General features: G+C 40.4%; 1 protein-coding gene across 6 annotated transcripts in view; it reads left to right on the plus strand.

Annotated features, from left to right (window-relative positions):
• The window catches only part of ZSWIM8 (zinc finger SWIM-type containing 8), a 273,025-nt gene that overhangs the window by 236,906 nt on the left and 8,619 nt on the right, over positions 1-27,500 (plus strand). For all 6 annotated transcript variants that reach the window (XM_085863632.1, XM_085863633.1, XM_085863635.1 and 3 more), the window contains 13 exons: positions 368-547; positions 3,070-3,253; positions 8,235-8,333; positions 8,503-8,627; positions 8,836-9,088; positions 9,216-9,368; positions 9,476-9,701; positions 9,836-10,125; positions 10,602-10,825; positions 11,972-12,502; positions 12,957-13,119; positions 24,060-24,260; positions 27,194-27,316. In XM_085863632.1, coding sequence (XP_085719758.1) covers positions 368-547; positions 3,070-3,253; positions 8,235-8,333; positions 8,503-8,627; positions 8,836-9,088; positions 9,216-9,368; positions 9,476-9,701; positions 9,836-10,125; positions 10,602-10,825; positions 11,972-12,502; positions 12,957-13,119; positions 24,060-24,260; positions 27,194-27,316 — 2,752 coding nt within the window. The remainder of the gene's footprint in view (positions 1-367; positions 548-3,069; positions 3,254-8,234; positions 8,334-8,502; positions 8,628-8,835; positions 9,089-9,215; positions 9,369-9,475; positions 9,702-9,835; positions 10,126-10,601; positions 10,826-11,971; positions 12,503-12,956; positions 13,120-24,059; positions 24,261-27,193; positions 27,317-27,500) is intronic.

The raw sequence follows: 27,500 nt of genomic DNA on the forward strand, positions 1-27,500 counted from the left end.
ATTCAAAACTTGCCATTTTGCTGGCGAAATGATAGTCTGTCTGTTTTGGGATCTGCAAGTGAATCTCTGTGTTAATTTTCTTGAAAACAAGACAATCATTAATGCACAGTACTGCTGTGACCTTTTCCATAATGAGGTGAAGTAAGGAATAAAAACAAAGCAGCAGTCTGGCCTGCCTTCCCCTCCCACCTCAGGGAGGGTATTTAACTCCTGGCACATGATGCCTGCACATTCCTAGATGAAGACAACTTTATTTTCAGAACTGTTGTTATTATTTATATTTTATGTGTTTATTTACTGTATGGTGGTACACAGTTGTTCTCTCACTCCACCCCCTACCCCACCCATTTTCCAATGTAATACACAGGGTAAGAAGGTAAAGGTGTCGACACACAAGCAAACACTTCAGGCAACAGGCATCCTGGCCAAGGCAGCGTTCCTCATTACTGTGCTAAGTGAGAGGTCTGAACACCATGGCCTTGCGTTTGTCGTCGGCCTTTTCGCCCTTGAACTGCAAAGACCACCGGCATCAACTAAGGCCTTGGAGGTGATATAGATAGAAGCGTTTTGTGTCGTTGGTGTTTTCATCATGTTTTCTACAACCATGTTTTCCCCTTCAAAGAAAAAAGTTATCTTGTAACCTCGTACCTACATACAATGAACCCTTGTCAATATATCAAATATTTCTCCTGAGCAATGGAGCGGTTTTTTGGGGAGGGTTTTTTGTAATTTATTTTTATTTTTATTTTTAGTTGAGGGTTAAGGATTTGAAGTCAGAGTTTACATACAGAATGTGAGGTCCATACAGAAATGGTATCCATTACGTGAAACCATGGGTCCCTGCTGTTATTCCGTCAAAGGGCATTCCTAGCAAACTCCCTAAATATTCTACTCTATTGGGAACGAATTCCCTTGCAACAGCCCAGTGGAACTAGGTTTCTGCTAGTTTGTTTATAAAGAGAAGATTTCCTGGCCGACACCACAATGTGGGCATAATTATGGTCACTAAAGTAGTAGTAGTAGTAGTAGTAGTAGTAGTAGTAGTAGTAGTAGTAGTAGTAGTAGTAGTAGTAGTAGCAGTAGTTGGAAGATCATCACCAAATGGATGCGAATCAAAAAACATATGCACATATATTCTTAATATTCCAAACAAATGGAAAAATTTTGAGTATAGATATTAACTATTGACAAAAATCTTTGTTAAAAAATGTTTGAAGCATTTTAGTTATTCAAAAATAATTTCCCACTGATGAAATGCAGTCATGTTTGAACCAAGAAAGAAAGGTGGTTCTAAACCAGATGGTTTGTTTAGAATATTAAAACAATACTTGTGCAAATATCGTTTTTCATTCACGCCCTGCATGCCATACACTAAGATGACAGTTCATATATCGGTAGAGATTAAAACCCATGGTAGACAACTCAAAAGCAAGTGAATGTACCTCTAAGCTGTCCTCTCACCCCATTTGTGATCTGGCTGTAGATATTATTTTGGCACCTTGAAAATATTGAATATCACTGAAAATGTTGAAGATGCCCTGTTTGTTGATCCATGCATTTACTAATTTGTGTGAGAGCAATGGTGAAGGAAGAGATAACATCGGCTGTGGCCACATACACTACATGGCCAAAAGTATGCAGACACCCTTTTTATTAGTAGATTCGACTATTTCAGCCACCTCCAATGCTGACAGGTGTATAAAATCGAGCACACATCCATGCAATCTCCATTGACAAATATTGGCAGTAGAATGGGTCATACTGAAGAGCTCATTGACTTTCAACGTGGCACCGTCATATGATGCCACCTTTCCATCGTCAGTTCTTCAAATTTCTGCCCTGTTATAGCTGCCCGGTCAACCGTAAGTGCTGTTATTGTGAAGTGGAAACATCTAGGAGCAACAACAGCTTAGCCGTAAAGTGGTAGGCCACACAAGCTCACAGAATAGGACCACCGAGTGCTGAAGCACGTAGTGCGGAAAAATCGTCTGCCCTCGGTTGCAACACCAACTACTGAGTTCCAAACTGACTCTGGAACCAAAGTCAGCACAAGCAATGTTCATCGAGAGCTTCAGGAAATGGATTTCCATGGCTGAGCAGCCACACACAAGCCTAAAATCACCATGCGCAATGCCAAGTGTCGGCTGGAGTGGTGTAAAGCTCACCGCCATTGGCCTCTGGAGCAGTGAATACGCGTTTTCTGGAGTGACGAATCACGCTTCACCATCTGGCTGCCCGATGGACGAATCTGGGTTTGCGGATGCCAGGAGAACGCTACCTGCCCAAATGCATAGTGCTAACTGTAAAGTTTGGTGGAGGAGGAATAATGGTCTGTGGCTGTTTTTCATGGTTCGGGCTAGGCACTCATTTCCAGTGAAGGGAAACCTTAACGCTACAGCATACAATGACATTCTAGAGAATTCTGTGCTTCCAACTTTGTGGCAACAGTTTGGGGAAAGCCCTTTCCTGTTTCAGAATGACAATGCCCCTGTGCACAAAGCGAGGTCCATACAGAAATGGTTTGTCGAGATCGGTGTGAAAGAACTTGACTGGCCTGCACAGAGCCTGGACCTCAACCCAATCAAACACCTTTGGGATTAATTAGAATGCCGATTGCGAGCCAGACATAATCGCCCAACGGCAGTGCCCGACCTCACGAATGCTCTTGGGGTTGAATGGAAGCAAATCCCCACAGCAGTGTTCCAACGTCTAGTGGAAAGCCTTCCCAGAAGAGTAGAGGCTGTTATAGCAGCAAAGGGGGGGACCATCTCCATAATAATGCCCATGATTTTGGAATGAGATGTTGGACGAGCAGGTGTCCACATACTTTTTGGCCATGTAGTGTATCTGTGGTGTAAACCAATTGAATTAGTCATTGTTAACTGGTCAGGAATCACAAGGAATGTACACGCTGAAACTCATAAGGATATAATTTGATCTTGGAACTGACATCATATCTCGATGTTCCTGCTTCAAATAGCATGCCCTGAATGAATCTCAAACCATCTCCCTGGTTAACTCTTTGTATTGACTTTGGTGACAGATTTAACCCCATGTGGCGGCTTGTAGGTGCGGTTGGCATACCAAGAGTCAGAAATCGTGTCCTTGCTGAAAAAAATACCGCTGGGACCAGCAGAGATGGCGGTGATTCGTGAACGTGCTGCCCAGCTTCGAGAAGGTTGCTTCTGCGACTACAGACCTGTGCTGCCGCTGATGCTTGCCAGTTTCATCTTCGACGTGCTCTGTAGTCCAGGTATTCATGAGTTTGTTAGAAATGTTATTCATTTCTGCAGCCTGCCTGGTCTAAAGATAAGGTTTGCATGTCTGAGTACAACATCCTTATATTGATGTTTATAAGTGAATGCAGGCATGTGTAAATTGTTTAAAATGTAGGGTGGCCTTTAGTTCTCCTACTTTTCACGATGTAATTGGTTCACGAAAAAATATTTTCACGAAAAAAATAAGTGACCACTATATTCGTTATTGTTGTGTCTGTCTGTCTGTCTGTCTGTCTGTCTGTCTGTCTGTCCGGGCATAGCTCCGTGGGTTTTGATCCGATCCTGATAAAATTTTGGTGGGAGGTTTATATCATGATCTAGTTGTGTTTTCCTGAGAATGAGCATGGTGCGCCCATTATGGGCAGAGCCACGCCAAAAAAACGTGTTTTTAGTGGGTAGCCGATTTCAATTTGCATCTTCTTTTTGTAGTCCTGCAGCGTAGTCTGATATTTCAGATCAATTTTTCAAATTTGCATAAAAGCACCAAAATTGGTATACATGTAGAATAATGTATTCCGAACAATTCCAGATATGGAGCCACCCGAGATTGTACCTTGGTCAGCTTCGGCGACCATTTTCCAAAATGGCCGCCATTCTACTTTAAGAAAATAACAGCATATAGCCAATTTCGCTATTGTATTGGTGGTAGATATAAGGAAAGTGTAAAATTCAGTAAATTGACCATGAAAAGGCGTATTCAAATATTATGAGCCAGTATTTTCGGTAAAAAAGCCATTATTTGATTTGTAAATTGCTGCTCTCCTGAAACTTTTCGCTGAAAAGTACCCATTATTGCCTGGAGAACAAGACTCAAATGATATTCATCACATTCAATGGGTTTGGAATCAACAAAAATTGCATTATAGATTACATACTTTACTCTATTTTGAAAAGGGAACTGATAATCGTGATAATGACAAACTCAGAAAATGTAGTCAAATTATTGCACACTTCACTTTGAAGCAGCTATGGTTTACTGTCTACTACCATTCTACCAGGACACATGGTACACGCATACATCAGTCTAGTACAATATGAGTTTCTGAGCTCAAGTGTACTGGCTCTGGATCAAGAAGTCAACACTTTTACAAGCAATGTGACTTTGCATTTGCACATTCTAAGCTAGGCCGATATCTCAGTCTGTGTCTACTGGTGTCTGTCTACTGGCATTCTCCTTCACAAGCACACAGTCCAGTGCATTGCAGATTATCCTTCTTGCATGTGCAGCGCTTTCTACAGCCTTTTTTGCAGCCGCACGACACCAGCTCGAAGCAGCTTTTTGAAGCCTCAAGGAGTGTAGTCCAGAGCGGTTCGTAGGACCCATCCTCTGTTTGCTGCCAGCCCCAGCTTGTTGGTGATGGAAGCACGGGTTGAGGGACCAAGACCTGCCCCCAGACATAGCCACCCTGGAAGACTGATCTCTTCACATGCTGTTCCAAAGCATTGTAGGTAGGTGGGATGCGCTGGACGGAGTTCCTCTTGGCGAAGAGTTTCTTTCTGGCCTCGTTGACGTCCGTATATGGACTGGTGCAGTCGTAGAGGAGCACCACAAACCTTTCAATGAATTGCATTGTGTCATCCTGGATGTTGACTGGCATGGTGGTCAGGGTCACAAGATAATCTGTCAGTTCTGGAAACGAGTTCCATGTGGCCCAGGCAGATTTCTTCCCATGCCCCACGAATGCTGATACCGTGTCACATCCGGTCATGGCGTGGAAGAAAGGGAGGGCACATGCCTTCTGTGGACCGAGGGAGGCAGCTATTTCATGGGCAGGGATGTAGCGGTAGTTCTTGCCCGTCCCAAAGGCAATCCAGAGTTCATCCACGCATGGTAGTGCCTGGGCTACCATCACCGCCAAGACAACGACATCGGTGTCTACGGTTCGAACTTGAATCCGACTGTGGTCATGTTCTGCAACATGGGCCACATGTAGCATGATGCAAGTGTCCGCCTCTTCTTGACCGCATGGAGCCAGAGAGCTTTCATCTTCCTGCCTTGGAAGGCAGATGACTGCTTCACTATCAGTGACTACCAGCTCCTTTGCCTCATCATGGAAGGACTGCACCAGCACATCGGACAGGAAGGTGAAGAGCTCCACCTTGTTTGCGTTGACACGTAGGAAACTCTGCCAGTTTCCTGGTATGGCTGTGGTGCTCACCACGCGCCATTGCACCCCTTTTCCTTATTTCTCCTTGTCGCCGTCTTCAAGGAGCCATCTTTGTAGCTATCCCAAACGAGGTCGAGACGTGAAGCATGAAGCAGCTGCCCCTCGACGTATGGGATGAAGACTTGGTGGGCATATTCTTCAAATGTCTTGGCAGTGCCAGGCTTCAACATCTGCACGATGACTGCGCCGTCAAGGACAACAGAAGTTACAGCAGGTGCATCAGAAGTGACAGCAGGTGCATCAGAAGTGACAGCAGGTGCAGGTGCTTTTTCCCATAAAAATGACCATTTTTCCCCAATACAATGGTTGGAAATATAATAAATCAACACAAATGACATTTTTATTGTTTTCCTTTGTAAATGCACATCACATGGAGTATTTATCACCTCTGAGAAACCTACAAAGAGAATAACAATGACAGATATCCCATGTTGTTAAAGTAGAATGGCGGCCATTTTGGAAAATGGCTGCCGAAGCTGACCAAGGCAAAATCTCGAGTGGCTCCATATCCAGATTTGTTCAGAATACATTAGTCAACATATGTACCAATTTTGGTGCTTTTATGAAAAGTCAAACAATTGGTTTGCTATGCTACAGTACTATAGGGGTTTTGTCGAATCTGACAGGGGTTTCAGTATTTGGTTAGCCCAATGGCACCTGCATAGCCCCACGGAGCTCGATTTTTCATTTTCGTCCCAAGGTCAAGGTCACAAGGTCACGAAGTTCGAAAATTGCGAATTTTGACAAAAATCCTACGACCGCCCAAACTTTGAGAAATCATTACAGATGACTATTTTTTTTGCATAATCTTGAGATCATTCCCCACCTAAAGTCTTGAAACCATTTTGCTCTATCTCGAACACCTTGCCCGTGGCACCCCCTTCAAGTTTGTTTTTACGCCGATTTCATCAAAGTATGGATAATCCGAGGAGTACGAAATGCCATATAGCCTATATGATGTTATATTGTTCCTGGGATGTTCCAGAGGAAGTTTTGCACCAAAGGTCATAATCCTTGACCTTTGACCTTTAAAGTTCACAAAGGTCAAATTTTCAAAGTTGTGGGAATCGAACCGGGTTTTCGACCTTCTTCGACGAACTAACTCCAATAAGCTATAGCACATATCCTGTTTCCTTATTTAAATATCCACAACATTGTTTTGTGACCTTTAAGGGTTATGCAAAGGTCAAATTTTGAAAGTTGTTGAACGAAACCGGGTTTTGACATTTTGCAGCTAATAACCTGTCACTCGTACCACATCATGTTGATCATTTTTATAACTTGGTCAAAAATTATCACATTGTCTCATCCTTGACTTCTGAAACAATCTGCATCGTCAAATACCGCTCGTTAACCATCGTCGTCTTCAGACTTGTAATAATTATAGTTTATATCCTTTTCTTTTCTTTTCGTGTTGACATTTATCTGAAAACGGTTTCACTGTTTTTACTCTATTATTATGCAGTATGTAGCCTTTAGTTGCATACTGCATAATTTCTGAGAGTATAATTTCTGGGAGTTGCATAATTTCTGGGAGTGCGGCTGTGCTGCTGATGCAGTGCACCCTGTTACCAGTAAGCTGGCACTTATTTTGCTGACCTCAGAAGGATTACAGACAGGTTGAGTCAACCCACCTAGTGTTATTTAACAGATTGACAGGGGCTCAAACTCAAGACCCTAAAATATTAAGCCATCCACTGTAATTGTTAAGCCAACACCAAGCTTTAACCTGGAATCAATACTTTATTTTTCTCTTATATACAATCCCACAATGCCATTTTGTTTATCATGTGCTTAAAAATAATAGATGACCGGTTTTATGTGGAGATGACTCCGAGCTGCAGAACTAGAAGCAAAGTGAAGTGGTTCAGTTATATTTCTTCTCTCATGCAGGATTGTTATTATTATTATTATTATTGTTGTTATTATTATTGTTGTTAACCAAAAGACATGACTTGCAAATAAGGCTGTCACTCCAAATCATTCTCGTATTCAGGTTGCTCAATATAAAGAAATGAATGAACACTTTCCCAAAGCAGCAACATCGACTTCCAACTTTGACTCCCTCCTATATTTCCATTCCATCTCGTTACTTAATCTATGGCAACTTCAACTGCCACCATTCCAGCTGGATTAGTGCCCATCCTCAAACCATTGGCCATGTTATTTGTAGCCATGGACATGTGTGTCACTTCAGGCCTTATTCAAATTCCCAACCAATATTCCCCCTACTGCTCTCTGTTTGATTTTATTGTGTCCATCTTTTTCTGCTCTTTCTCAGCTCCCCTTGGCTCTTCAGACCATGCCCAAGACATGGCTGCGTCCATTGAAAATGGCAGGATTTGCTTGAGAAGTAACAAAGAGATGGATATTATTTAGTATCCATCTATTTGTTGCTGGACACTGCGGTGTAGGCAGGAGGGTACTTAAATTGACAAGATTGTGAAGGGTGGAGATGAGAGAGCGGAAAGATGAGGGACATAATTGGGGGTGTAGCAGAGAGGTGGATGGGTAATGGGGTATGTACTTGAACAGTGGGTCAGAAATTGCGCTGTTTTTACATCCGTCATACAGTTTCCCCTTTAAGATGATTGCAAATCCTTTCATTACCCTCTTTTTCACACCAAGTCATTACTTCTGCTTTTATCTATTTACCTTGGTCTGTAATTATTGATACATCAATGAGCTGCAGATATTGGTAGACCAAACTATGAATAAACAATTTTTGTTACAGATGTTTGTTAGATTCAGCTCTTGTATGCATCTTATTTCCATTGTCCTCTTCCAGTTGTTTCATCGACTGGCTCGAGGCCTCCAAGCCGTAACCGCACTTCCCAGCAACCAGGGGATGAGGAACTGGGCTTTGAAGCTGCCATCACAGCACTAGGTAATGGCTAAGCATTTATATTTTGTAAATGTAAATGTTCAGGTCTTAAAGGAAGATCATGATACTGATTGTGGCTGTTAGTCTTATTTATCATGAAAAATGGTACGCTTCATTGTGAATCAAGGAAGTTATTGAACTTGTATTGGTGTGTCCTCGTTTGTCCCTCCAGGCCTTAAAACGACAGTAAGCGAAGCTGAGCATCCCCTACTTTGTGAGGGGACACGACGACAAAAAGGAGAGCTTGCTCTTGCGTTGCTCATTACTTACAAGGATGATCAAGTGAAGTTGAAGAAGGTATATTCGATATCGTTAAAACTGAAAGTTACATTATGTGGGTTGACGGTTTTAGTGATGAAATGTAGAGGCATGTCCTTCCCATCCTGCCCCACGCTGCCCCATTCCCCCTTTCTCTTCAAAGCAGAAATGCAGAAAGATTATTAATGGAAAGCTTATTGAAGCTTCCCATTTATTTGATGCACAGCGACACTGTTTGGTGTTACAGATCTTGGACAAGCTCCTGGACCGGGAGAGTCAAACACACAAACCTCAAACACTGAGTTCTTTCTACTCTTCTTCTGGAAAGCCACCCAACCAGAAATCTCCTTCAAAGCATGCCAGCCACAGCTCGACTACCACAGCTGCTGTTCCTTCATCCTCCAGTGCCCCGCATGCTTCTTGCGTTTCAGGTGGCCTCTCTTTACCCCTCGCGAACACGCAGAATACCGAGGGCTTTTCTGAAGACCTTGTCACAGCTGGTGAGGTGGCACTTTCAGTGCTGGTGATATTTCCAACAACTTTTGCTTTGATGCTTGTACTTTATCATGACCTGAATTGTAAATAATATTGGATGATGCTTTTAAGCTTATTATTCTCCCCTTGAAGGTTGTCCTCAGCATGGTTCTGCCGATGGTGCAATGGAGACTTCAGCTTACAAACAGGATGGGAAGGTGTCTGGCCGCTTGGTATTTGGTAGTCGGGGATTCTTCAATGGCAGATCTTGGGGGTCTCCCATTAGGCCGAAGAAGAAGCACACTGGTAATGTGTTCCTGATTGCAAGCTGCAAGCTCATTGTTCAAAGCGTTTTGAAATTGCTTCCAAGCTCAATAATTTTTTTTTCAAAATCTGTTGTTCTTGGAATACAGGCATGGCAAGTATTGATAGCAGTGCTCCAGAAACTACATCGGACAGCTCTCCAACACTCAGCCGTCGTCCACTGCCACCTCGCGGTGGCTGGGGCTGTGGCTCCTGGGGACGAGGTCAAGACAGTGACAGCATCAGCAGCTCATCTAGTGACTCACTAGGCTCGAGTTCATCCAGTGGCAGCCTGAGCACTACCGGACCCCGTGGAAAAGGGACTGAAGGAGCAAGGTATGTGTGCAATCATTGTACTTCCTGACACTTTGGATTGACAATATGGTCAGATATTAAGCTTGTGGTGCATTGTTGAGCCTTTAGCCTGGTCCAGATTTGTTAAACTGTTACATCGCTGTTCTTTCCAAAAGATACAAAGGTCGCCGGGCAGAATGCCATGCACCACACGTCCCAAATCAACCATCGGAGGCCGCGGCACATTTTTACTTTGAGCTGGCCAAAACAGTGCTGGTGAAGGCCGGTGGGAACAGCAGCACATCATTGTTCACACACCCGGCTGCAAGCGGTGGTCACCAGGGTCCACATCGCAACCTCCATCTTTCTGCATTTGAGATAGGCCTCTACGCCCTTGGCTTGCACAACTTTGTGTCACCCAATTGGCTTTCTCGTACCTACTCATCACACGTTTCTTGGATTACTGGTGATTTCAGAATACCCAGCCCACTCTTTCTTTCCCTCTTTCTTTCATGTTTATGTGCAAATTTGATATTTTTTGCATTAAGTGATTCATGGGGCGTTCAAAAGGTTGTATGAACGAGACACTCAAAATAGTCCAATACATGCCAAAAAAAGTATAACGAGATTTATGTTTCCATAAAAAGACATGTGTGTGTATATATATATATATATATATATATATATATATATATATATATATATATATATATATATATATATATATATATATATATATATATATATATATATATATATATTGTCATTATATACCTATTATATATTAAAAATGCATGTTTATGCGTATATTTTGGACTACCGTGAGTTTCTCGTTTGTTGAATATTTTAACGCCCTGTAGAAATCTACCAAAGTGATTATGGGTTGTGATAGATCAAAACCATTCTGTGGTGTTTGTTGTGTAATGACGGTTGTCCCTTCAGGTCAGGCAATGGAGATAGGCAGTGCTGCGCTTAATATATTGGTGGACTGCTGGGATGGTCACCTCACTCCACCTGAGGTTGCCTCTTTAGCAGACAGAGCGTCTCGTGCTCGAGACGCCAACATGGTTCGTGCAGCGGCAGAGTTGGCACTGAGCTGCTTGCCACATGCACATGCGCTTAACCCCAATGAGATTCAACGAGCTCTATTACAGTGCAAGGAGCAGGTAAATCATTAACCTGCGTATGAAGTGAAAAGCGGGGTTAAGCAATTTGTCCACTCTGTCCGTCTATCTCTGTTTATCTATCTGTTTGTCTGTCTGTCTGCAGACATCAGTCTATGATTGAAGCACGACTTGATTTCAATTTAACTTTATATTTTTAATACTGTAGAACTTGAATCAGAACATGAATCGTAACATCTACCTGCAGTTTATCAGTAATTTGGCTCTGAATTTGGCAAATTATAACAAATCCCGTCCCGATTGAGCATGAGGAGACAGGAGTAAGGTAATTGCATCAGTTTGTCTGCCTGTCTGGCAGTCAAACAAAATTGAAAATTATTCCAAAAAGAAAAATTGCTGTTTTAAGAACGTTATAAAGGACACAAACAACAGGTATGAATAACTCATTTAACGTTTTAAATAAGGTAGTGTAATTGTAAAAGATGATCAACACAACAGCGGTAAACTTATGAAAAAAAAATTTTTTCGTTTTTTTTGTTACAGACTTCAAAATCTTTATTTTATTTCAATTGAATTACATACAATTCAGTACTTGAATACTGGAGAACATAAATCGCCTTTTTGTCATTTACAAAAAAACCTCCAGTTTAGCAATCCCTTCAAAATCTTTATTTTATTTCAATTGAATTGTATACAATACAGTACTTAAATACTGGAGAACACAAATCGCTTTTTTGTCATTTACAAAAAAACCCTCCAGTTTAGCAATATTTGGACAAAATATTACACCATTTTACTTCATCTCAACCAATCAAATTTGTTGCTCCTGCTCTTAGTGAATATTGAGATTTCGACAAAATGGTACTTCGTAGGAAATATAGCTTGCGCTTGGAAACGCAAAGTAAGAGATTTTAAAAGTGCTTGGAAACCGATTTGTTTTTTTTTTCAAGACTGCATGTGATAAGGTGTTCTATGAACTCTGGTTTTAATCTGTGTCACCATTTGTTGTCATTGTCAGTTGTGTTTGTAAATTGGAAGATTAACATTTTAACATACATTTTGAGAATAAATAAAGATTGTGCAGAGGAGAATGGGGGGGGGGAAGAAAAGGAGTATGTGGGAGGGGGTTGGTGGGGATATTTTCAGGTTTATGGGAAGCAATTGTATAACAAACTCATTTCCTTGCAGGACTCACAGATGCTTGAGAAAGCCTGTATTGCTGTTGAAGAGGCAGCAAAGGGTGGTGGAGTCTACCCTGAAGTTCTGTTTGATGTCGCACACCAGTGGCACTGGCTTTTTGAGCAGACACTAGGTGGAAGTTCAGCGGGTGGCGGTGGAGGTGGTGGCAGTGAGAGCAGGCCTCAGTCTAATCATTCGGAAGCTGGCCACATTGAGCATGACGCTGTTCTCGGGCCCACCGCAGTGCATGCTCGCCTTCCTGGCAACTCACCTAACTGTTCTCGTGCCCAGAGTGTTGTGTCAGTTTCATGCTCTATTGCCAACCCACCAGCTTACCCTCCAGGTGCTGGGATGGTAGCAAGGTCTGGCCCCATTGCATTTCCTGCAGCACGTGCTTACAGAGCACTGCCAGGAATGAGCCATCCACATGTCACAACTGTGTACACTGCTGGGGCATATGGAGGTGTTCCACATCGCCGTGCTGTGCAGCATGTTACTGCCATCTTCCCACAGCCGCCGGTGCCAGAAGGTTATCCGCAGGTCAAGAACATTCTGGAAGGCTGATGCCAGGGTTATAGCATGTTGGTAGAACATTGACATTAAAGTAGTGGTCGGGTTCATTGTCATTATATTGTGGGTGGGTGTTCGAACTTGAAATTTAAGTCAAGGCCCTTTTTATAACGACATCTTCAAAAAACAGAAAATGTTTCGTGCACTCTTTTATGTTTGGAAACAAGCTTCTCAGGTTTAAACTGTCTACCAAGTTACTGATTTTAAGAACTAAGATTTGTTGATAATGCAGAACATTGCTCTTCATTTGGAAATAATTTTCCATGGTTTATATAGCAGTTTGATCGCTTGCAGTCTTGAGTCCAGTAGAGAGATACACATTGGAGGGGTAGATATTCCTTAAAAACATGTTTTTTTTTTATCAGGCCCTCTCTTGTTAGACATCTGAACTTCCCACACTTTCTTCCCCCATTCTGGCTTGCAGGGAATCCATCCAGCCTTCCTTCCTACACAGTACCAGTACCCATCCACTGGAGTCCCTCACACTGCACTACCACCACCTCCCATTGCAGTGCCTCTCCAGCCAGTACCCCCTGTCGCCCTGCACCAACCCTTTGCTGCTGACCATGGCCTGCCACTAACTCCAGGTGCTGAATCTCAGTCCACTAAATCTTTTAAAAGCTTATTTGTTTGTTTTTCTCCCATCTGTTTTCCCTTTATGTTTTCCCGAGCATCATTGCTATTGGCAGCTGATCGAGGATCCCGATTTGTGCATCTGATTCATTATCTGCAGTGATTTCTATACAAACATGTCAGAAAGCTCGACTGAAATTTAATTTTGCTTTTGTATAACTTTGAAATGAACAATACCCATTTTTAATTATATCTTTAAAATGGAAGGGTTTTAACACTGAGAGGAACTGGAATAATTTAATTAAGCCAAATGGTTTCTAATCTTGCTGGAAAGCTGTGTGATTTGCGTTGTTGTTTGAGGTGCGTAGTCTTTGTTGAACATGAAAGATGCTTAGAATGTATACAAGTTCATTTATTTTTATCAAGAACATGTAGTCATACATTTGCCTGTAATTGTGCTGAAAACATTGTGCTGTGCACAGATAAATATCCCATCAAATACCTTTTACAGTATTCCCTAAAGATTAAGCAGCTACAAATGATACTTGGCTGTTTAAGTGAGGTAATTAATAATTATTCTGAGTGCACAGGATTGTTTTAAGCCAATTACCACAGAAGGGATTTGTTGTAGAATTGTATATTTCAGTCGTATTAAAGCCAGACTAATCGAGGTTTGATTGTTGGTCCAAATAACAAAAAACGGATTGCTGATTCACAGGTAGGACATCGCCTTACAAAATCCGCCATCCCTTGGATAGATGTTAAGATGCGTGTCCCATATGTTAGCATCAGCTGGAGTCTTTCTACGCAGCGTACCTGAGTTATTGCTGGCATCCCACCCAAATTGCAAAATTTCCTTCCCTAACCAACAGCAGATACTGCATAAAGAGCTCAGCTGCACTCCCTATGGGAATGATAGTACCAGCATTCAGGAGCTACATATGAGAAGAAAAGTGGTGTATGTGTGTCCATTTTCTTTATTCTTTCTTTTAAAAGCTGTTCAGAATTTAATTCTCATTGTGCATTCATACTTCATTGTGCATGAAGCACTAACATGCTTCCATTTTGTTTCTTTCACCAATTTCAAAATTTCCAATAGCTTATTCGTCATCTCCCCCTCTCACCCTACCCACTTTTGTAATGAACTCGGCCATAATGTGACTATATATATATATATATATATATATATATATATATATATATATATATATATATATATATATATATATATATATATATATATATATACATATATATATACATATATATATATATATATATATATATATATATATATATATATATATATATATATATATATATATATATATATATATATATATATATATATATATATATATATATATATATATATATATATATATATATATATATATATATATATATATATATATATATATATATATATATATATATATATATATATATATATATATATATATATATATATATATATATATATATATATATAATTATATATATATATATATATATATATATATATATATATATATATATATATATATATATATATATATATATATATATATATATATATATGCTTGATTAGTACTGTATTCCAAAATTTCTGCACTTTCATATTGATGTTCTTCCTTCTTCAACGTGTCATTGGAAGCATAAATGATTTTCAGATGTAATTCTTGTATCGTTTTAGTAAACAGTTAGGTAGTTGATTCAGACAAACTCTTGTAACTGATGGTGTTTACAGGCAACTCAAGTTTTATTGACAATCCAACCCCACTAGTAATTGTTTTCCTCTTTGCACCTTTGTGCAAATTGTGCACCTAGTTTGTGCAAGCATTTCTTTATTTGCAGTTTATTTATTTGCAAGCATTTATTACTTTATTTGCAGGGTTCATGTTTTCTAAGATTAAAAGGCTGCGTCTTTTTAATGTGCACAGGCCCAGTGTTCAAAGGGAGCCTCGATGAACCCAGTCAATTAACAGTGGGGTTACTTTTTTGTGGAACCAAAAATATTTTTTAGTAGAACTTGTTTTTAAGGTGGATTTAGGTAATCTGAGATAGTTTAAAGAACTAGCAGAGTACCCGCCCTATGGGAAATCTTGTTCCAAACATGCAAGACATTCTTCTGACGTATCCCTTTCTTTGGGTGGTGTATAGGCAAAGACCGCTGCCTCTATCACTCCCAAAAATAAAAAATAACCCTGGTTACGTACATGAAGCAAAAGCCTACATACTGCTTATGTGCATGTATAACACATCGTGGTTATATAGCTCGGATAATTCCAATTGCACTGGCCCATAGGCTGACACCTGAGGCCTGAAGCCTAATACCTGAAGCCTGAGGCCTATATGTATGTCTTTCACTTCTTCGACGTGTCATTGGAAGCATAAATGTTTTTCAGATGAAATTCTTGCATCGTTTTCTTAATCAGTTTGGTCGCCTTCACAAGGCTCATGACACCTATTTGCGCAATCATTTTGATATTTGATGATCCTTTTAACAGTCGTTTAGGTTTTTACACTGAATGGGAAACTTTTAGGGAGGGCACGGCAATTGTAAATATGACACTTCCAATAACCGATGGGTATAGAGTGGATATACATACATACATACATACATACATACATACATACATACATACATACATACATACACCCTTGTGCAAATTAATTGACTCACTGACGTTTTTTCACATTTTTGGAACCTTTTGAATTATCCCTCCATAATATACCCGTTTTTACAATGAAATTCATGTTTATTATTATCTTTAGGTCATTGGCGTTTGTTAGAGCTTTTTCAGGAGGAGTTTGGATCGAGCTGTACTGCACATCGAGCTGATCGAGCTGATCGCGAACTTTGGGTGGGTGATGCAATACTAGTGCATGGATGATGCAATAGGGATCCTTAAGTCAGCCCCATTGTTTCACTCGGCATTCAACACACCACTCGTTAGAAACGATGGACGTGAGAGACAAGAGAAGTCATAGAGAGAGATCGCAATGATTGTAGGTGTCAGTTCGTGCTCCGTCTCACGGATTAATTATCAATCAAGGCGTTACAACTGGATCTCTGTCACCAAAGCCTAAAGGAAAGTGTTGAAGAAAACTTAAAACGACACTGAGAAACGATTTGTTTTTCATTTGTCAAAGCAAACTTGATCCTTGAAAGACCAGCGATGATCTGCAAAAAGATCTAGCCAGATCAGGAGTCACTGTGAGTTCCAGGACTGTTCGAAGAAGGCTCCTGAATGTGGGTCGGATAGCCCGAAGACCAGTCAAGAAACAACTACAGTACTGACGAAGAAAACGATGGGTAAAAAATTGCTATGGGCCAAGAAGTATCAGAACTGGACGAAGGAGGACTGGCAGAAAGTGATGTTTTCCGACGAGAGCCGCTTTTTCGTTCAAAGACACAGGAGTCAACATGTTCGCCGTTCCCCAGGTGAGAAGGTCCGTGAATGTCACATCGACCAATGTGTAAAAGACCCTGAAAAGAAAATGTTCTGGGGTTGTTTCAGATATGCTTGCGTGGGATCTCTTCTTCCCATCCATGGATGATGAATTCTGCCCATGATGTTGAAGTGATAGAGGAAAAAGTGATTCCAGACATGTGGAAGGTGTTTCCAGATGGTTCAGCGGTGTTCCAGCAGGATCTTGCTCCTTCCCATACGTCGAAGGTGGTGACTAATTTCTTCAAAAGAAACAAGATAAAGGTGTTGGGCTGGCCTGGAAACTCTCCGGATCTGAATCCGATTGAAAATCTGTGGTCCATCATTAAATCTCGCCTGCGCAAAATGGACTACCACGAAAACCAAGCTAATAGAGGCCATAATGCAGCTATGTTACCATGACGAACAAATCAAGGAAAACTGTTAAAACTTGATAAGTTCTATGCCAAAGCGAGTTCAGGAGGTGATAAACAATAAAGGCGGACAAACTTCCGATTAAAATGTGACAAAAGTTGACAAGATTATACGAATAGATGATCATTTTGATTAATATTCTCATTTTCATTGTTTTTAACGTTTGAGTCAATTAATTTGTACAAGGGTGTACATACATACATACAAACGTACATGCATACATACGTACATACACTTGCTCCATGATGCACGTATATAGACACGAGTTGGTATATACTTCGCAAAACGGTGGGGAAATTCCACCAGGTGGCGTTATTAAAAAATGGCCACCATGAGCATATTTTCACTTTTACACATACTCGATCAAGGTATCCTTTTTTGCGTTTTTCGGCCTGTTGATATCATTTTACTATGTTATGTCTATTACAGCCAGCCTTGTAATTGGTGTCATCATGAATGGGATTTTAATTGATAATGTAAAACATATAGCTGTACTGTGTCTAATAATTTGAAATACCGGTTACTAGACAAGGACTTGCATACGCCACAGACACTGGTGTACATATGCCACAAAAACCAGCAGTACGTTGAAGATGCATCATTTTCATGTTCTAATTTTGTTACAGTGGTAAATTGTATTAATGGCTGAATCTGGGCAATCATAGCCGCTGCTAAAGCTGCTTCCAGAAAACAGTGGAAGAAAATCAAAATGACGACCTGACTACATACTATGTGAAGAACAAATCAAAACTGATGAACAAATAGAGTTGAGGGGTATGACAGCATGGCAAACTTTAAAATCGACAGCACAAGACTGTTGATGTAAATACATTTGGAAATGTATTTCAGTATATAGCATTGGAGGCAGGCCCTTAAGGCTATTTCATGCATAAGGGGTGCCGTCTAAAGATATCAACAGTTAGTTGGAGCAATGTGAAAGGAAATCCATAGTTGAAGACATCCTTCTCAATGCTGAATTCAAGGAGCCAGTAACATCCATCTTCCGAGATGTCACGGAACCTGCATCTAAAATGTGACTCCATTGGATGTCTTGCATGGAGATGGTGGAGGTGTTGCTACTCAACTATCATTCCTTGAGGTGTCAAGACTGGGATGAATGTCTCGTTTACCTCAGATGCAGCCCTGGATGAATAGCTACAACAATGTTCACTATTCACATTACTTGCTGGTGTACCCGTGATAAGGCGACGGCTCTTATGAAAGCCGGTCATGCTCGTTTTCTCTGACTGGGAGGTAAGCCATTCCTCGGGCCTTATTCCCGATCAGGCCATCGAGATCAAAATGAACAAGGAAAGCAAAATGAAAACCGGTTGGATAAAATTCACATGGCATAGAGCAATGGTGATTGGTGAATTATACATACCAAACTCTTATCACATTGCCACAGCATGCAGCACACTTTGCTATCTGGCAGCATTAGGGGGAGAGAGGGAGCAAGTTAATCATGAAAAACACAAAAGCTCACATGAGGAAAGGCGAGAAGGGTTTTGCAGATCTGGATTAATGTATTGACAGATGGACTTGCGACCCCTGGGATCCTGCTGACAGCATCCCACACACTCTTCGGTCTGGACAAGTCATTTCTCCAACTCTCATTGAAAATTTAATGACAACCAGACAGGATGAGGAAAAACACTCTGATTTGAGAGAATTTGGTCCTTGTAAAATGTACAAACACCACTTATGAATCTTATCAAGATAAGCAAACTACTCACCTGCATGCGGATCACCTTCTTCCAATTCCAGATCTTCAGAAAATGAAAGCATGTAGATGGACAACAAGGCAATGGTAAGTTTGATTAATGTTGCACAACATGCAAAACTGGATCTGGAAACGGTGTTGAAGTACCGTTTGGCAAAGATGCTGGTGTGTATTTTATTTCACCCAAATGGGGGTAATGAGGAAGGTTTGAAAGCAAAGCTTTAAGACAAAGTGTCCTTTGTCGAAGTTCCTGACTCCCCGTCACAACTTCAGAGTTATCATTGACATGGAGTATCTCTGGCACATAACAACACACTAAAAAAAAAAGACAAAGACATGCTTGCCAGTTATCCATACACATGGGATGAGTGTGCTAACAAAATGTTTTGGATGGCAGTTAAGAGATAGCTGGGAACTTAATCAGTGCAAGTCAGCCAGAAAATGTACTCCCATCGTGAGAGCTCAGTTCCTTCATCCCAAATTCTGACAAAGTTGGGCTCCAATAATTCATCTTTCAGGAATTAAAATCTCTTGTCACTGCATGAGGACAAATTCTATCTGCACCCTGAAAGAGAAGAGTTGCAAGATGAGGACACTATCAGAAGGAAATTCCTGAGTTAGAATGCCACCAGCATGAGGCTGTGATTCTAGGATGTCTTTTCATGTCCATATCCTCAACCCGAGATATTAATTGAACCAATGCACATCGACGCCGAGAACACCGACATCATTGCTTTTGCCGCATGTGTTTTCCATTAAATCTCCACTCCCCTACGTTTGTACAACAAAAGCAAAGTCTACGACTAAAAAAGATTGTGCAGTGAAGAAGCATGTTCAGTCATTCTTCAACTTAATATCTTCACAGGAGCTGATTGTACCTGTATTATATGGTCATGTGAAAACGTCTGTATTTGACAGTGGGACAGCATCAAAAGAATCTCGGTTACTCTTGTCGCAGCATGGGGAGCACTTGTCTATGAGTGATGCTGTAACTCGGGATTTGGAGATACTTGCTCTTCGTGTTATTTGTGGTGATGAATCGTCACAATCCGTTGGGGGAATTATTGGCTCAGAAGTTGGAAGTGAAATCGGATGAAGAAGAAGGAAACTTCAAGAATTCCACCAGACTCAGCACCATAAGTACAGAACACTTACAGGGAACTGTGAGATAAGCGAGACATTATATCAGCTCTGGCTGTTGAGCTCTCCATTTTAACAAGTGGAGTGATTCCACTACCAAGTACTAATCATTATGAATGAATGGACAATGCTATAATCGCTCACTGGTAAGTAATTGTATGCGTAATAATGAATGAAGTATGAGATATTATTTAACTTGTATCTTAAAAAGTGATTTTTGTATTGGTGTGTAAAGCTTGATTTATGGACCAATGAACACTAATATATGACAATATAGGTTGCATTTTTGTCTTTACAAGTGTAATGGAGACTTATGACATAGGAACCTGAGATCAGCATGCCTAAAAACCCAAGAAAAGATACCTTCATTGAGTCTTCATGTGTAAGAAGTCAAAATCTGTAACATGTAGTATGTCTATGGTGGGCATTTTGAATAGTGCCCCCTTGGGGAATTTCTCCACCATTTTGCAAAGTCTATACAGTATCAGGTAATATTTTTTAACCTCCGCCATCGAAGATGGATGGAGGTTACTGTTTTCACCCCTGTCTGTTTGTTTGTTTGTTTGTTTGTTTGTGAACAGTATTACGGTAAAACTGGACGGATTTTGACGAAACTTGGTGGGGGGGGGGGGGTTAGGGATGGTCCAAGGATCATGCCATTAGATTTTGGACTTGGTCCAAAAAAAAAAACTTAGAAAATTTTGCAACTTTTTTTCAAAAAAAATTCGATTTTATTTGAAAAATATTTGTTTGTTTTTTTGCATTTCTACATGTTTTAAGTGATTTCCAACCCCCAAAAAAATGTTAGAGAAAAAAAACAAACAAATTTTGCAACTTTTTTTTTGAAAAAATTTCGATTTTTTTTTTTTTTTTTTTTGGCATTTCTACATGCGCGTCGATCTAGTTTAGTTTATTCAATCGTGGTTCAGTAGAGTCTGATCCGTTTTGACCTACAATGAATAGGATATCAGGTTCACTTAAGTGACCTAGCAATATTGGCAGCGGAGGTTTTGCACTCTACCGAGTGCTCCCCCTCTAGATTTTGTATGCAGTGCCGAGGCTCATGGACAAGCTGGGGCACAGAAAAGATCAGGACATAACAGGATGGCAACGGGAATGGAACTCAGTAAAGCACAATGCACATACGTCCACCAGGCTGAAAAATTTACATTTTATATCCCACTGATAGGCCAGATCTGCATCTGCACCTGAACCAAAATCGAATTGGCTTAGTCTTGGTTGTCACCTACTCAAATCATCCAACAAGTTTTGTCATAATGCATCCACAACTTTTTGAGATATCGCATTATATATGGTTTTTTGTTGTTTTCTTTTACTACTTCTCTCAATGGTGAAAAATCACCTTAAAAATTCTAGGATCCAAATCCGGATCTTCACCACAATCTAACTGATTTGTCATTGTCACACAACTAACATGCCCACCAAGTTTTGTCTTAATCCGTCCACAACTTTTTGAGATATCCTGCTCAGCCAAACGGGTGAAAACATAACCTTCATCCACCTTTGTTGGCTGAGGTAACAACAGTAGAAAGAGAGAGTGGGGTGGGGCATACCAATACTAGGTTTGAGGGTCAAATACAGGGAAACTTGGAGAAATAATGGACATGGAGAAGAATGAGAGGAAGTGAGACCACTGGGAGGGGGATGGGGTTTCAGACAGGAAAACATTTAATATTTTTCTTCAATTCAATATGGCTGCCAAACCATGTGACCTATCAATTAATTATTCTTCAACAAACTTGTACAAGTCCAAGTCTTTCATGGGAGGTGGTTGAACAAGATCGATACAACCAGAAATACTCAATCGCAAAACTGGAAATCCAGAAAGATGTGGGCTTCGGGTAGAGTTAATGGGGGTATAAAAGATCATGGTTGTTGATGGGGGTATAAAAGATCATGGTTGTGGATCATGCCCTGCTGGTAACTGGCTTTGGAGGCCAACGTAGATATGTGGTTTGCCCAAGAAAGATAATGACTGGTGAGGCCCAAAGGTTTGAGTGACTGGACTTCTTGTAGATGATTGTTAAGCAAGTAGAAGGAAGTGTTCATCAGACAGTCTTTTTGGAGAGTGAGAGTGTGAGATTTCTCAGTTTTGAAAGACATATTCAAAGTGTTGAAATAGCTCATGATTCTATCAAGGTTTGCAGAGAGGGAAAAGGCTGCTGCCTACCTATTGGAAGTATGAAGGATGTCACGGCAGAGAGTGGAGTCATCAGTGGAGATAAAGATGATTTTCCAGGGTCAGAGATATCGTTGATGAACTTTAGGAATAGGATGTGGCCCAGAACACTGCCTGTGTAAGAATTCTCAGGCTAAGTTAACATCAGGTGCAGTAGACATGGGAGACCAGTCCTGCAGAGAGATGGCTGTTTGCAGTCCCTGCCAATCGACTTGAGTGAAATGCCAGACTCACCAGCGTTGAGGCAGCTTTCTGAAAATATCCAGAGCGATGTTGCCTTTCACAATCAGATGAACCAATTGGATCAGAGGAAGAGCAGGAGACATTTGCGGGAAAGCGATTCATCACCAATTCCAGAAGGGAGGATTTTCCATTTGGAGAAATCCGGGTGGGAAAGGTCACAGATCGAGTCAGTCCCATGGAGTCACAGAAGTCCTTTGCTGAAGTGCTATGGCTGGTGAGAGAGGTACCAACACCCAGCCAATTTGCATGATGACAAAATCGCCACATATGAGGAAGAGAGAGTTGGGTTGAGTGGTTAAAAGTTTGTGTGTGCGTGTGTGCGTGCGTGCGTGCGTGCGTGCGTGCGCGCGTGTTTTGGAGATGGAGATGGAGATGGAGACGGCATTGTCACTGTTAGGAGGGACGGTACAACACACAGCTAAACAAAAGGTGGACGTGGAGTAGAAGCACAGCCAAAGGACCTCCTGTGGGTTGGGAGGTGTAAGATCACTGCAAGTACCATGAGAAATGGAGTTGTTGATGTAAACTGCAATTCCTTCACCAGGATGGGGGGTGGGAGGATCAGGCATGTTGAAGAGGAGATGATAGTCAGGGAAAGACTAACTCATTAGGGACGCTTTAAGGAAGGAAGGATTCTGTTAAGCAGATAATTTTTTAACTATCTTAGAGTCCCAAAATCTACCTTTGAAACAAATTCTGAGAAAATATTCTTAGGGTCACAGGAATGTAACCTCACTACCTCTGCTCTTTCTCCTTACCTCAACTGCTCAATACATTTGAAGACTGAGGAACTGAGGTCCATGTTTTTTAGATGGAAATGTTATGTTCAGAGATTTTGGCACACTTGCCAAAACTTACCCGTGTGAGCATCATAGATCAGTATAGAAAAAGAAAAGTGAAATATTGGTCTCACCTCATCAACCTCTCTCCCCTCGCCCATTTTGATGGGTGCGTTTGGGTGAGGGGTGGATGTGAAAAATACCCTTTGCTTTCTTCATCAAATTTTTTTTTTAATGATTGTTTTAAAATTGCATTTCGTCCTGTTTTGTCTGAAGTACGATTTAATTTGAGATACGGTGTTTATTTGTAAGAAAAATTCACTCTGCAAAGGGAAGTTCTATCGAGTAGTTTTCATTGGTATGTTTGGTTAATTAAATAATATCTTCTTTAATGGCCACAGGTAGTCCCACATTATTGTGGGGTTGGCCAGGGGAAGTTTTTGGCACAAGTCTTTCATGAACTGGCTGGCCAGGCCTGATGTTCGACTCACTGTTTAGGGCAGGAATTCGGAATTTGTTTGTGGTCCCGACGATTACTCACCTACTCTTTGCAAATTGCACCGTGGTATCTTTAATGTCCAATGAATCCTGGTCGATGTGACGCCCATTTGACATCCAACCGAGAAACATCACATCCATTGATGAATCACCCTGTTTGTGAAACACCAGGATGACAGTTTATAGCTGGGTTGGGATTCATACCCAGGAAAGACAGCTTAGAGTCGCTTGAAAGTATCTATACGCCATCCTGTTAGCCCAGTGAATTGAAAGAAATACAAGAAGCAAATTCAAGCTTACGACAGGGGTCACAGAACTATTATTGGGGTAATGTTTAATTGCCTGTAATTCTTGTTTAAACGTGTCATTTATTTCGGTGACACCCTCAGGTTAAAATATTGATTGGTCTTTATCAGCTTAAGATTGGAATTTGTATTTTCATGGCTGCTCGTATTTTTGTACTGAGCTCGAGGGTGAGTTGTGATGTCCTTGTGCCATGCAGTGGCATTTGTGGGCCTGCAGCCGGCTACTTCATTCCAGCTGCTTCCCAGCCCAACCCTGCAGGCGATTTCCGCAGCACCACCCGTCTCTTCCACAGTCACGGCTGTGCCTCCGTCGGTTTCTCCGGAGGACGGCTCGCCGTCGCATCCACAGCCTGTCACCCCACAAGGATTACACTATTTGTTGTCAGCTTATCGTGTCGGTACGCATAACGAATAATGGCAGTAATCCATTGTTTGGCTCCCTTTATGAACATTTCTTCAGCATATGTTTTGACTTTTTTATTTTGTTTCAGTGAGCTATTATAATTTCGGGTTTTCACCTGTTCTTTGGTGACTAAAACATCAATTCTTACATCTGTTTTTTGGGGGGGTAAATTGTTGTGATTATTTTTACAAGGTTTTGGATTTTGGATTAATTTTTTTTATTTGTTGCAGCGATTACTTTGATTTACCATATATTCTCATCGTTTGTTTAATCGTCTTGTACAATAAATAAAAAAGTGAGATGAATCGTAATGCCATTTCCAACGTTAATTTGTAATTCAATTTCTTCAAAAAAGACGATAAGCATCCATTTATTCAGGCTCTGCCCTTTCAATGTATAAAGATCTACTATATTGGAATTTATAGTTTATTTTTGAACAAGGTCAGTTGTGCATCGACTGTATATAAGCTTTTGAATGCAGTCGATAAATGTAAAATAGGATCTTTATTTCTGTTTCTTTCACAAACCTGATAAGACTTTATGCTTCCGTGTAATCATTTGCATCCCACTCTGTTTCTCACCTATCCCATGAGTAAAATGTACCTTCGAAAGAGATTTAAGGTTTTTCAGTGTCGCCTTGCTAATTGGAATGCATGGTGTTGGCTTAATGGTTAGGGTGGTGGGCTTGGGATCCTAGGATCCTGAGTTCAAATCCTGCTCAGCTGTTGAATTAACACCAGGTGGAGTTGACTTTGCCTGTCATCCTTCCGAGGTTGGCAAAATGAGTGCCAGCTTGCCGATATCCTGTGTTGGAGTGGTGACCCGTCCAGGACTGTGTCCAATAGCCAAGAAGACTGCTTAGGCAGCACCAACGCTCTGCACAGAGTATGGCCCCATTTGATGGATGGATGTTCCTAATTGGTGCAACTCTTCTTTTTTTTTAATCTGTCACAGTGTCCATCTGGTTTTTTTTAACATGAGTGATAAATATCGTGGCTTTCCTTCAACAACCCCCCCGTGTTCCAAGTATCGTTAACACTGTTTCATGTTAATTGGTGACATATTTTTAGGAATGATACATTTAGATTTCTTTGCATTGAGCCTTCTATTTTGCATCTCCTCCATCTTTAGATTCTGAGTATATTCATGAACACACCAAGGCATTCCATAAATAACAAACTTATTTTGATCACTGAATACATTCCGCAGCTCCAAAAAGCAATTAATTTCCTTTATTACTTGTGAAATTGAAGATTCACAATTATATTGGTTGGTCTAGTCTGTGATACTGTTTGTATGTGAATCGCCTTCAGGTCGCAATTTTAAACCGAACTTCACCAAGTAGTAGAGTTAGTCATAAGCAAGAAGCCTATTGATTTTGAGGTCAGAAGGTCAACAACTTTGTCAGATTTCTAAAATCGTCAATTTTCATCCGATTGACTTGAAATTTTAAGAGGATTTTCATATCAGGTCATTGAATTAAACCACCAATTATTTTTGAGGTCAGCATAGGCCAAAAGGTCAACACAGGCCGAATTTCTAAAATTGTCAATTTTTCTCCAATTAACTTTAAATTTTAAGAGGATTTGCATGTCAGGTCACTGATTTCAACAACCAATTATTTTAATGTCAACATAGGCCAAAAGGTCAACGACTTTAAGATGAGGTTTCTAAAATCCTCAATTTTCATCCGATTGACTTGAAATTTGAAGAGAATGCATCTGCATCCATTCTGAGCTGTGCCCAGAACCTTCACTCCAAGCTCCGCCCAGAGCATCCGTTCAGAACATTAATGGTATTGTAAATCTTTACGAACCGGCAAATGGCATGACTGACAATACGAGTCTGGGTACCTGGGGGTTCCAGCACATGTTGTGTGCATTGAAAATATATGGAGTTATTGGCCTCATTACCTTTTGCCTGTGGGCTCAGATTCTGAAGAACCTACACCCAAAATTTCGGGTATATATATATATATATATATATATATATATATATATATATATATATATATATATATATATATATATATATATATATATATATATATATATATATATATATAAATTAGGTGCTTTGCTTCAGCCATGAAAGAATAACAAACACACAAAGACTTTAAATCATTTATAAGATAAAAAATATGAAAACTTTTGGAACCCTGACCCCAATATTTACATTATTCCCCACCTTTCTAGTAGAGATAATTTATTTTTGCCTTTCTTACTTTCATTGATTGTCTGTAATTTAAACGATTCCCTTTTGAGCATCTTTCACTCTTTGTAGCACTTGAACCTTTTTCCACAGCAGAAGCAGCTGAACTTATAAAATCCTTGTTTGTTTGTTTTTTTTTTTCTTACATTTGTTGAACACATCCCTATTAAAGTATCAAGCAATCCATCTCTTTTATTTCTAAGTTGTTCACCCATGCCTGGATGCCTGTTGGATTTATAAAAATTTATTCTGGCAAGATAAACACCCTCACCTTGTTTATGGTGAAAGGAACGTCTGTCTCATCCCTATCTTCAGTTATTTGATATTGTGGTAATTCGTGCTTCCTTACAATTACCATTTGGATTTAAAGTTAATAAGTGAATTTTGATCGATATACTGTAATTTTAGTATTACATCTGCATCTCATTGCACCATCGATCAGTTATGGGACTGTAAGAGATCATGTCAGGAATGTCCTCGCTCACTTTACCCCCCACCGTCCCCAAGTCGTTTTTGAACACTCCTACTGTATATTTGAGGACATTGGTGTTTCTTGTATGTCCTAAGTTGTCTTCGTGATTTTCAAAACTTTGAGAATACTAATTCTCAGATAGTATAGAGAATAAATTTTCCTGTCGTCCTTTATGCAGGGAATTAAATCTAAAACAAATTGCATGAATGTTTACGCAAAAGCCTCCATCATTGTACCGTGTGCAGGCATGCTTGCACTGGAGATGCTGGGACGTCGTGCACACAGTGATCATCCCAACAACATTTTCTCACGAACACCACCCTACACCGAGGATGTGAAGTGGCTTCTTGGCCTTGCCGTGAAGTTAGGTATAAACCATTTATTCATTGTTACATATGACCAAAAATCACCACAAACTGACAAAGCAAAGCTATCGTTCCTATTCTGCAACTATCTCTTCAATTACTTAGGTGGACTAAATAAAGCTGGAGTAACACGGGGCAATTTATTTAGGTTGCTTGAGGGTGAAAGGCCCATGGCAACACTGTCCTC

Source organism: Eptatretus burgeri, chromosome 18, assembly GCF_056783735.1.
Source record: "Eptatretus burgeri isolate ZD-2024b chromosome 18, Ebu_testis_v1, whole genome shotgun sequence".
In the NCBI taxonomy this organism is placed as follows: domain Eukaryota; kingdom Metazoa; phylum Chordata; class Myxini; order Myxiniformes; family Myxinidae; genus Eptatretus; species Eptatretus burgeri.